Genomic DNA, 12678 nt, shown 5'->3' on the forward strand with positions numbered 1-12678 from the left:
TTGATCAAGACACAGAACAAAGGTCTGAGAGGGACAGAACAGAGACCCTGGCTCTGCCACTGTAGCCAGGGAATTGTTAGCAAATCCCCTCTGTGAGAGAAGTGTTGTGTTCTAAGCCCAAAGCACCTTGATACATTAGATGTCTAATCAGTGGTAATGTTTTACTATTTAGAAAATTTTGTCCATGGCTGACACTTGTTATTTTGAGAATGCTGTTCACTACAAGTCCCACTTTAAGAACCTGATAAGGTTCTCTGAAAAAAGGCAAAGCTCTCCCTGCCCATTAGGCCCTGACTCAGGGACAGACAGCCTGCATTTGTCTTCTCCACCCCCATCCTATCTGGAGGGAGGAGGGTGCCGGCTGGATGACTGACAAGCCCTACTCAGCCCACCTGATGCTCAGGCCTAGTGAGATTCAGGTGAGCTCATTAGTCCTGGATACAAGGGTCTGAAGTTGTGCGAAGCCTGGGTCAGGGGACCACCCAATGCAGCTGACCTCACTTCACAGATCCAGGTCTGCTCCTAATTTACTCTGTGACCAAAGCAAACCCTTGCTGTGTCTTATCTTTCTGATCTGTCAAGTGAGAACAATGACACGTGCCCTACCTACTTTACCTGCACTGAATAAAAGGAGACAATGAATGTGAAGATGCATTAAAGAGAACTAAAAGTGCTGTCTGAAAGGAAGGGACTCCCTAGAGCGCTTTCAGTGTCCTAATTAGGGAGTGAGGGAACAAACAGATAACTTTCAGACATGTTTGTCATGGATGAAAAAATATATCCATTCACTTAGTGGCCGAGTCACTATTCTAGCCACTGTTTTATGTATGTTAGATCATTTAAAAAGGGGTGAGTAATCTGTGTTCCACAGCTGAAAAGACTTCCAGGCTCCCATAACCTGGCAAACAGACTTCAGAATGAGGCCATCCCCTCATGGCTGGCAGGGGACGCCGAGAACACGGAGGAAGAGGTTGAGTCAAAGGGAAAAAGTTATTGTCACTCTGGAAAAGATTCTGTAGACCCCTGGAGAAGGAGTATCTGTTATATTTAACTAGGAACCAATATAATCAAAGAAAGCCCCACATTTAGGTCTGTCCCTTTTGGTGTGAGCATTGTTCTCTGAGTTCATGCCCATGAATAGTAAGCATCGTTTGAGTAACTCAATACTTGCAAGTATTCTGCGGTGTAGAGATTCGTGAAATGCTTCTCCCACACAAAAGTCCCGAGCGCGATCTCAGGCAGAGGAAATAATTCAAGCAGTGGTCCTGCTGCGGCTGACGACGCGGCTGCCCACCCGGGGACCCCGCCCGGGCCGCTTCTCCCGGACTCAGATCGATTTCAGGTCAACAGCCCAGAAGGACACGGCCAGACTGTGAATATCGGCCTCTTCGGACCCCAGCCTACCGTTTCCGGGCTTTTCCACCCCAAGCGAGGTGTCCCTTTTCCTAACCTCTATCCCCACTGAACAGACCTTACCTTAGTCACTTATACTTCTACTACAAACACATTTGGGTTCAGGAAACTTTTGTCCTTTGTACTAGAATTCAATCTTTTAAGTATGGAAGTGAAAGGTCTTATGTGCTATTAAAAGAATTTCAGGGGCTTCCTTGGTGGTGCAGTGGTTGAGAGTCCGCCTGCTGATGCAGGGGACACGGGCTCGTGCCCCGGTCCGGGAAGATCCCACATGCCGCGGAGCGGCTAGGCCCGTGAGCCATGGCGGAGCGGCTGGGCCCGTGAGCCATGGCCGCTGAGCCTGCGCTCCCAACGGGAGAGGCCACAACAGTGAGAGGCCCGCGTACCGCAAACAAAACAAAACAAAACAAAAAAAAACACACATTTGGGCTTCCCTGGTGGCGCAGTGGTTGAGAGTCCGCCTGCCGATGCAGGGAACACGGGTTCGTGCCCCGGCCCGGGAAGATCCCCCATGCCGCGGAGCGACTAGGTCCGTGAGCCATGGCCGCTGGGCCTGCGCGTCCGGAGCCTGTGCTCCGCAACGGGAGAGGCCCCAGCAGCGAGAGGCCCGCGTACCGCAAAACAAACAAACAAACAAAATTTCAGCCATCAGCAAATAGGTGTGGGGAGGCTGGCGGAGGCACATCCAGTTGCCCTTGAATCTCACCCGTCCCGCAAGGGAGGCCAGTCCCGAGAGGGAACTGAATGTACTTATTTGGGGTACTTCGGGGTCACTTGCGTCATGGGGCACAAGGGGAGAGGGGAGGGCTTTCTTCCTCCCTCCAGGGCCGCTGTCTTACCTGCTCTCCGTCCTGGAGCCGCCATGGCCTCTGCAGGTCGCCGCTGTGACCACACGGCCGCTCACGGGTCTCTCCTCTCCTCCGGGCTCTCCTTCCTCTCCCCCGACACCTCCCCCACGTCTCGGAGCCCGTGCTCACTGCTGCTCCCTCCTCAGGGCTGCCTGGCCTGTTTCAGGTTCTCTCCCGCCCACGCTTCCCCCGGGGGGATCCCAGGTTGTTCCCATCAGCAATGATACCCGCAGGTGCGGGGGCTCCAGGGAAGAGGACTGGGCGGGGCCTCAGGTGGAAGCGGGCAAAGTGAAATGGGGCCTGGCTCGGGGACAACTGGGAGCCCAGGTCAGCCACAGCAAATCAGGCTCAGGTGCCTGCAACGTGCGCGGAGGTGGGAAGGTCAGCGCCAAGTGGAGAAAACTGTTGGCATTAAGTACAGGTCCTGGAGTACCTAATAAAGAGCAAAGAAAAACCCAAAAGCTTGGTTTTGGCTGGAAACACACTACCAATTGTATTGTTTATAAACGTCCCCCAATCACCACTTGTTCTATTAAATACAAAATATAATAAAATTAACTTATCAGAAGTGATGTTTAATAATTTGGCGGCCCATGTAATACGATCGCCTCATGGGCTCACAGCTATTTGCTGGTAACCTCCAAATCTTCACCCACCTTTAGATCCACAGCTGCCTATCAGAAGCCTCCCCTCTGATGTCACCCCGTGGAAAGTTCACAGTCCTTTCTGTTCCGGCGGTGGCAACACCGGCACCCATCCAGGTGCCCCGATCTGGGTGTCGGGGTAGGTGTCAGCCCAGACTCCTGTCTTCGCCCCTATTGCTCCCCCCTGCCCAACAGCTGCACCTCGCTCCATATGACATCTCAACCCTGGCTTCAGACGCTACCATTTCTCACCTTCGTCCTTGGAACACTCTCCACATTAGCACCTGCCCCCAGACCTGCTACCCTTAAATAGGCAGAACAAGCTTTCTAAAGTTCATACCAAAGCACGCACTTTTTGGCATGTAACTCTTGAATAGCTTCCCCACTGTTGATCAGATTCCTTAGCATCGAACATAAGTCCTTTCATGATCAAACCCCTACTTTTCCCCCAGCCCAACATAACCTCTGTTATTTCACCGGCTGGGAGTAACTCATAATTATCTCTGGTGGGTCTCTTGTTTTACTTCACTCTTTCTTTTTCACGGGCCACACGCACTGCTGAAAATGAGAGGGCTGGTTCCAGTTCAAAGCCTTTCGCAGGTCTGAGCGCTCAGCCAGAAGTCCTGCATCTGTAGTCTATTAGCTCTCCTGATCGCATTTTGTTATTCTCCTTGCAGCAGAAAAAACAAACAGCTGTGTCTCCCACAGCCTCTGCCTTCCTCCCGACGTCAAAGAGGCTCTCCCCCAGGTGACCCCCTGTGACCCCGTGGAGTTCCTTCCTCTGCGGTGGCCTTACCCTCCCAGTTGTCCAGTCTCATCGCCACCCTCCTGTTTCTGATAAATCACCCCATTCCCCATCCCCCTCGCCCTGTTCTGTGATGATCTTCCAAGGTCCTAGATCCAGCGCTTCACACTGGATGCTGGTTGCCAGCGATTCCCACACGTTTGCTTCTGCCCGCATTATATGACGTTCAACGTGGGACACCGTCAGCATCACTGTCTGGGGCAACCTCAGCTCTAAGGAGGAGGTTGCAGGTGTGATTTGGCTTATCTCCCCATAATCTGCATTAGATCTCTCCCAAGCCATCCCTAGCAAACAGAATCCGTGTGGAGACAGTGTCTTCACAGTGCAAAGACAGCTCCCCTTGCAACCAGACTGCCAACCTTAAGCTCCTGAAAGTCAAATCTGGAATCAACACAGACCGGCTATCTGCAATGTTGCTTCGTTTTTGACATTGGGCTCTCTTGGAGAAATTTCTTCCAAGGCTCTGGAGTTGCCTGGAGGAAGCAAGCTAATTTTGCACCTTCCCAGGTTAGCCACTCAGAGCTGCTTCTTCATTCCCTTTTGGGGTGTCTAAGCATGACCCAGGCCCATTGATTCCAGTGCTGTCCAATATATAGCACCAGCCCCCTGTGGCTATTTGAAATGTGGCCGTTCTGAACTGAGATGTGCTGGAAGCATAAAATACACACTGCATATTGAAGACTTAGTATCAGATAATGAAAAACATCATTAATAATTTTATATTAATTACATGTTGGAATGTTAATATTTTAGATATACTTCATTAGATACATTATTATTATTAAATTCATTTATCTCTTTTTACTCTTTAAAATGTGCCACTAGAAAATTTAAAATTACATGTCACCTGCATTATATTTCTATTGGACAATGCTGGACTAGACCTTGGCTCAGTCTTAAATGTCTTAATATACCTTCCAAAGGCTTGCAGTATGTGCTATGTGTTCCTTCTTTCCCACCCCTAGCAATGCTTAAATGAGTAATTAGATGTTTTGATGATAACGCCCAAATTCCTATCCACATTGTCCCCAGATGGCAATGAGGGAAAGTATGTAAATTGACTCATAGGGGCAACCACAGATATTCAGAGTTCTGGTAGTAACTGAGTTAACAGAGCTTTCTTTTTTCCCTTCTCACACTTCTTTTGAAGATGTAGACAAGGATAAAACATTACTGAATTCCTTGTAGCTTAAAACCACACAACGTCAACATTTATCCACAAGCGTTACAACATTACAACACATAGCAATACTGAAAAAGCAAAGCAAAGCTAGTTGGCTACTCCTCCTTCATCATTGAGCATTTGGTCATCCCACTGGAGCTATTTCATTGTCTTCAAGTCTGGAAGTTTATCCCTGGGCTAATGCACAGTGACTGAGTATTAACCATGTCATTGATCTGGATCCTGTTTTCAAGTCTAGCATCCATGAAAATCCTGTTTGTTTAAACAGATTATCCTTAGCTCACTGTGCTCATTACCTCTTACTGACTGGAGAGAATATGCTTGAGTTTCTCATTTATAAAATATATGTTAAACAAAAACAACTCTTAGGAAGGTATGGGGTTTGCCTTGATAGTAATTATTTTTCATAAGAGAACTTAAGTCAGGATCTGAACAATGAATTGAGCATCCTCAACAGCCTACAGTTATGGCTTTAATCTCTGGTTACCCTCCCAAGGCGAACACTCTGCTTCAGAGTTGCGTGCTCGCTCAGGGCATCCAGAGGCCCTCCCCGCCCCTCCCGTTCTCTCTGGAGACTGAGAGCCAGCAAATGATCAGCAACTCTGGGCTGTGAATGGCTTTCTTTGCTTTCGGCTCTGTTTTGATTTGCACTCACATCATTATCCTGAACATAACTTCATGGGAAGGAATACCAATCCTTCAAACAAAAGAGCAGCGATGATCTAGTTCTCTTTTATATAATAAGGAAGCTTCTAAGGATAAGTTGAATCTACTTTCAGACCAATTCAACCTTGATGCCACTGAGAAAACCACAAACCTGAGTAGTGATTCGTGAATTCACAGCTGCTGAAGATGAATCCACCGGCTGATAGTACCATTCATTTATCAGGCTTTTCATTGGTAAAGAATGGAACCCTGAACCACGAACTATAAAATTAGATACATTTAAGTGTTTTTCAAGCCACATCTCCATAACCCTTTGCCACCCTTTACTTTTAGGTTGTGTGGGAGGTGGAATTTCTACAAATGGTCCAAAAGCTCAAGGCCTAAATGCCTGCAATCCGTGACCCCCACGACTGTGTTATGCCTACAGCACAGTCGACTTCAAAAGGGGAGATGATAGAGGTGGGACTAATCAAGTGAGCCTTGGAAAGTGACAATTTTCTCCACCTGGTGGCAGAGAGGACGGCAAAAGGAGGCATCAGGGAGGTTCTAAGCATGAAAAGGATTGCACACACCATTGCTGGCTTGAAGATGGAACAGCCAAGTGATGAGAAATGTATGTGGCCTGTAGAAGGTTAGACTGGTCCCCAGATGACAGCCAGCAAGAAAATGGGGACCTCAGAACTCTAGCCACAAGGAACTGGATTCTGTCAACAACTGAAGAAGCATTGAAGCAGCTAAGAGTTCGGTTGGTTGACACCTTGGTTTTGGCCTGTGAGGCCCTAAGTAGGGAAGCCAGCTGAGCCCATGTGGATTTCTTTTTTGTTAATTTTTAAATTAATTTTATTCAAGTATAGTTGATTTACAGTGTTCTGTTAATTACTGCTAAACAGCAAAGTGATTCAGTTATACATATATATACACTTTTTCATATTCTTTTCCATTATGATTCATCATAGGATACTGAATATAGTTCCCTGTGCTATACAGTAGGACCTTGTTTTTTATCCATTCTATACATGATAGTTTGCATCTGCTAATCCCAAACTCCCAATCCCTCCCTCCCCCACCTACCCCTTGGCAACCACAATTCTGTTCTCTATGTCTGTGAGTCTGTTTCTGTTTTGTAGATAAGCCCATTTGTGTCATGTTTTAGAGTCCATGTGGAGTTAATGACTGACTGAACTGTGAGATGATAAATGGGTGTTGATTTGAGCTGCTAGCTTTGTGGTCATGTGTTATGCAGCAACAGAAAACGAATGCACCTTGGTAATTTGCTGATTGGATTCTACAGCTTTCTTTTTTTTTGTTGTGGTTCATAATCCACTGAGTTGATATGCTGTGTGGCCTCAGGTGTATTACTTGTCCTTTTTGAGCCTATAAAACCTGCCTCACTGAGTTTTTATGCAGGTTAAATGGGACCCACGTAAAGTGTTTACTGCAGACCCTGGTGCTCCGCAGGATCTCAGTCAAGCTCCTTCTCTGCATGTGTATTTTCACAGTTCCCATCATCCCCCTATACACAGAGCTTCCTGCATATCACTGCACAGGGCCAGGGATGCTGTAGGTGCTCAATACATGTGCACTGGGTCTATACACAAACAATACTCACATTGTATTTATGTGTTGGAGAATGAACATATTAAAAATGTATACAAAGAAGTCCCTGTTTTCAAGCTGCCCAAGTTTGTAGGCGAGAATTATGTACACCAAACACAGCAATATACGATCCCATTCATGCTACTAGGTACCAACTGCCAGGCCACAGCACCCTTCCACTGCTCCAAGAGGAGGAGTGATTCTGCAAGTGGACATAAGCAGGTGCAGAGAAGTTTTCAGTGATTAAGGGCTGGAGGGAGGCGTGGTTTGGGTGGAGGGCAGGGTGCCTGAGTGGGGTACGATAGAAGGTGGAACTCATGCATTAAGCTGGGGACAGACTGCATTTCATGCCAACAGGTTTGGGCTTCTTCCTTCTGGCTCTGGGGAGCTTTCAGAGCGTTTCTGGCAGAGTAACCTGATCAGATTTGTATATGAGAAAGGAAACACTGGTGTGGGATGGAGGGACCGCATAGGATGGATTGCAGATGAAGAGACTGGCAGAACCGAAACAGGCCGCTAATTTAGCGATATTCTTTAACGCTCAAGAAAAATACACACAAATCTACTGAAGCCCACTATTCACAGTGAGGTCCTGCGATTCTAACACTTAGTATAATATCCTTTATAAAAAGGAATGTGCCTGCCCTGATGGACAGCAAAGCAAGGACTTCCTGTACGGGGAGGCACGGTGCCGGCTAGCTACCGCCCGAGCTGGTGAGCTCTGGAAGGGTGGAAGCGGGGAAGGCAGGCGTTTGGACCCCATAGATTACAACTAGTCTGGATTTTGGCAGAAACCGGGCTGGAACAGCACCTTCCTAGGGCTGACTGGGGGTGAGGGTGTTGGATTCCCTGCTAACTGGGAAAGTTCCAGGAGTTCAGAGGAAGGATGAAAAGATACTTACTTCTGAAGTAACACTTGGAATTCCTCTTCTCATAGAAACAATGTTATAAATAGGTTCCATGGCTGGTCTCTGGAATGAACAACAGCAAGTCTGAAATCCAGTCCATTTGTAACTTTATTATTATATTGCCTTCTGTATATTTTACTAACAACCAGATTTTGGGAACAGGACCTGTTTGTAAAATGGAGATTCTCTGTGGTTAAGAGTTTATAATCATGCTAGGTAACCTGCTATCAATTCAAGGTTGTCTTGAGAATTCCATGTGTTGCTGCAGAGAACTAGATCAGGAGCTATTGGCTAAGGATAATGGCTTGGAAACATTTCTATTTGAAAATGAATCACAGTTTCTGTTTTTACTAGAATAGAACTTTATTTGTGGCATCAAGATTTTAAAAAACGGTTTTATATTTTAAAGTATGCAATAAATTTTGATACATTAATCTTGATATCTTTTTCCCATATGAGAAGATTTTAAAAAACAATGTCAAGTGGCTTATAATCCAAATGAGTTGTTTAACTTGATAATTCTCTGGAATAATTTCAGCATTATAAATAAAAAATGAAAAGAAGTAACCATTTAAATTAGGATGAAATGCATTTGTAGCACAATTTTATGCCTGTTAAAATTTGATTACAGAGAAAATAATAGGCTAAAATTATGTGCTTATAACTCTAAAAAAACCCCGACGTCCTTGCTTTACGTAAATGACCCTATTTTACTTCCAGCCGTAGAATGCATTTGAGAAACTTTGCTATCTGGGATGAGGGGCTGTGTGGCTCGATACAGGTTCCTTTTGGACCATCAGTGCACACCTGGGAGATGATGGTCTGTGGCTGGGGGCTGGTGGGAGTGTCTGGTCTCTTTAACTCCCTGTTTTAGCTGAGTCACAGAATCATCCACGTGAATGAATTGGACGAAAAGCAAGCTTTATATTTTCTCAAGCTCTGATATCTGCTGTATTTCACAGAAGCGAGATTTAAACAATCATGTGGTAAAATCTTGTTTTAACAAAAATAGTTTTCACATTCAGTTCTACATAATGAGAACATTCCAAAATGCATTGGCCCATAGTAATATTCCTTTGCTCATGTGGAGAAAATGAATTATGATGGTAAGATCCATGTACAGATAAACATGCATATGTATATCTGTATATATTCAATATCAGAGATGTTTCTACTTCCTTGTCTGTCAGCAGTCATTTTATTTTTAAATGAAGAGATTTTTCTTTGGGAGTGTAGTTCGTGTTCACACCTGATTTGACAAAATCTGATGGTCAGCGCAAAGCACCTTCTGATCGTATGATACTTTACAAAGCATCTTTCTGGAATTTACAATAATCTTACATGACAATGAGAGTGTGCATGATTATTTTCCTTTGACAGGTGAAGAACCAGGAGCCCGGAGAGGTGAAGTATGCTGCTTCAGTTTAAACATTTGGTAAGCGATAAAATTAGGGCTACACCTGGTGGTCTCCCCTGAATGCTAGTTAGCAAGGTGAAGATAAGACACAGGGTACATAGATCTGTGAATTACTCTCCCTAAGCTGAGCTGCTGATGTGCTGTTTGGAAAGTGGTTTTGCTTCTGTCACATGGGACATCCCTACCAGGTGCTGAATGGTACCCATCGTGTTAGACCCCAACAAACTTTAACCAAGAGCCAGATGCACTTTTTACAACTCTCAGAGTATGCATATATATATATATGTATGTATTTAAGAAGATTAATAACATATATTTACAATTACCCCTAAATCACGAAGATACCATATTGAGAAATAGCTTTATCTTTTTGCAAGAGCATTTTCTATATAATCATTCCAATGTAGGTATAAAATATATAAATACAGTCTTGGCACACTTATCTTTGCAGGGGCACTGGAACACTTTCCCTTTTGCCTTCTTCTGCTCACCCCGACTGACTTTTGATTGTTTGAAAATTCCTTTACACATCTCTAAATTCCTTGAGGATGGGGACTCAGCTAGATTTCTTTGAAGCTGAGGACTCTCACCCCAGGGCCTAGACAGAGCTATGCACATCGCAGGCATTCAGTAAACCTTCACTGAATACATGCACAGGATTTTTATGTACTTCAGTTTGGTTAAAGTCGGAGTCTATCTGTAGCATTTTGCCTAAAGAGTTTTGGATTTATAGCAAAACATTTTCATAGTAAACAGGTTTTTAAAAAAGCATAAGAAATGTGGTAATTTAATACAAATTATGCCTTATAACTATTCTTTGGTTATTTTTAACAAATTATTTGGTTTTTTGATTAAAGTGAAATACTAAAAATATAAAAATGCAACTGCAGAGATTAGCTTAATCTGTAAACATAATAAACCCTGTAAACATATATTTACTACATAATTGTTCAACTGTAAAGAATGACTAGTAAAGGCAAGTATTATACATTTAACTTAGTTCTTCAAGGCTTATTTAGGAATACTGCTTTGTCAAGCTTTAGTTTGAAGAAGGAATTCTTTTAACTAAACTAACACAGTAAAGAGTGATGACTCTACCAATGAGCCATAAGGATATACAGGCAAGAGGGAGGCGTTAATACCTTAACCCTTCGCAAATTTGAATTTGCTTCACGTCTTAGGAACCACCTTGCTTAGTAAAACCGCATATTAACAAAAGCCAAATGCTTTTTAAAATGAAGAAGTAAACAGCTTTTTGCAAGTGAATCAGTTGACTAAAAATATAGGTAACATACTTTCTAAGAGTTTTCCAAAAATCTGGGCAGTAATGTGCAGTAGGCAGGTCTACAAAAGAAGAACTAGCTGCAGGCAGCACTGACTATATTGTAGTGTACTCAATATTGAAGTTTTTTCCCCCAATTTCAGTTTCCTTCTCAAAAAGCATCAAACTTTTCACACGTGACACTTATCACAAATATTTCACAGTTATAATTTCAGTAGTTTAAGAAACTGCCTGGCAAATACTGTAAAAGAGGTAAATGTCAAGGACAACACTCACGATTTCAGGCACACAGGACTTTTATACTAGAGGGTGAACTCAAGATAGAACAAAACAACTGCGTAAAAGCAACACCTTATATAAGTGAATGAAATAATGGAAAAGTTGTCATACTATTTCTTCTAATTCTTTGACATGATTTTCTCCAATATCTGGGAAGCATCAATGGCCAAGGGTTAGTAGTTCCCTGGAAAATTTTAAGTCAAGATTTTGCTTATAAAAGAGCGGCAGTAAAACACCATAGATGGTTACTTGTAATCTAATCGACGCCATCAAAACCCTGAGTGTTCTCAATGGCCATCTGAAGTTTATCCCATAATTCTTCAAAGGACTCATACGGTGGCAAGTCCAAGCGATTAAAGCTGAAAGAACAGAGAGGGGCTGGTTATTGCAGACACTGACAAAGCGAGTTCCCAGGGCAAACTGTTCATGGTGCAGCTATGCGTGCTACGTTTCAACCACACGAAAAGACCTTTTCTCCTCAGGGAGAAGGAATGTTTAGGATTGGACTCTAGGTGTGGACTCTCCCCATGAATTCTTGGTGGTGACCTCTCACCTCCACCCTGATCTCCAAACATCTGGGCTCCTGTCATTGGAACCTTCAAAATGGAATGTTCTAGTCCTTCTTGGGATGGATCATCATTCATGTGATGGAAGCAAGATACGGTCAACAGTTTACCTTTTTTTTTGGCTGTACCGTGTGGCATCTGGGATCTTAGTTCCCTGTCCAGGGATCGAACCCGTGCCCCCTACAGTGGAGGCACCGAATCTTAACAACTGGACCGCCAGGGATGTCCCCGGGTCAAAAGTTTAGATGGGTCTCTCCAGTGTTCAGCTGCCTGGTCTTCAGGCCTGCCCAGTAAAGAAACAGCTGTTCCTGGGTTGGTGTGGCTGATTCCCGGCCCTCCTCCTCCCCCTCCCCCTCCATATCTGCCACCAACACAGCACAGAGGGAACTAGACCTTCCGTACCCAGACTGTAAGAGGACCTTCTGTCCCTGAGGACTTGTTCTCTAGGGTCAGAGAAACTGCTTACCACGTATGAGCTCTTGGCAGCTTCTCCGGGGTGCCCCACTGCTCAACTGTAAATGACTGTGGTCCGTTTGAGCCTACAAGGAAGAAGAGTTGCTTTGGTTTCAATTTGTCTTACAGGAATTTCTGGGCATTTCACAACTCGCTTTTGCTAATGTAGAACTTAAACACACAGAGGACATCTAGTTGCTTTAAACTCAGAAGAAATAATGTTGTCCTGGGCCTGATGACTTTACTTTCCAGCCATGAAATGAGGTCTCCTCTTCTATCAGTGCATCTGGGACCACAGTATCCCTCTGCCCTGGGGCAGGGGGTGGGGGTTGTGTGTCTGACGGGGCTTTTGCTGTTTCCTAGCCCTGCATTTCCATATACCACCTCTGTCACAGGTACACAGAAAATGTGTGTTTTTGAGTCCCACTGAAAACAGCCTTTTCTGATTATTTTTTCTCCATTGCTTTATTTTTTTTGCAGTGAGATTATATAATGAAAGATGCAAAAATAACCTGAAATTCCACCATTAAATCTGAGTAAACATCCTATCATGAATCTTTTTGTGCATGTGCATCTATATAGGATTTTATGTGCATGGGATCATGTTATACCTGCTAC

At 44.3% G+C, this 12678-nt stretch overlaps 1 protein-coding gene across 2 annotated transcripts in view; it reads right to left on the bottom strand.

Moving 5' to 3' along the window:
* Positions 1-8443: 8443 nt before the first annotated feature.
* Positions 8444-12678, bottom strand: part of NEDD4 (NEDD4 E3 ubiquitin protein ligase) — a 159554-nt gene continuing 155319 nt past the window's right edge. For both annotated transcript variants that reach the window (XM_082648457.1, XM_082648456.1), the window contains 2 exons: positions 12074-12146; positions 8444-11400 (listed from right to left, as the gene is read on the bottom strand). In XM_082648457.1, coding sequence (XP_082504583.1) covers positions 11298-11400; positions 12074-12146 — 176 coding nt within the window. In that variant the 3' untranslated portion in view covers positions 8444-11297. The remainder of the gene's footprint in view (positions 11401-12073; positions 12147-12678) is intronic.

This window comes from Grampus griseus (genome assembly GCF_964374135.1).
Source record: "Grampus griseus genome assembly, chromosome: 2".
NCBI lineage: Eukaryota > Metazoa > Chordata > Mammalia > Artiodactyla > Delphinidae > Grampus > Grampus griseus.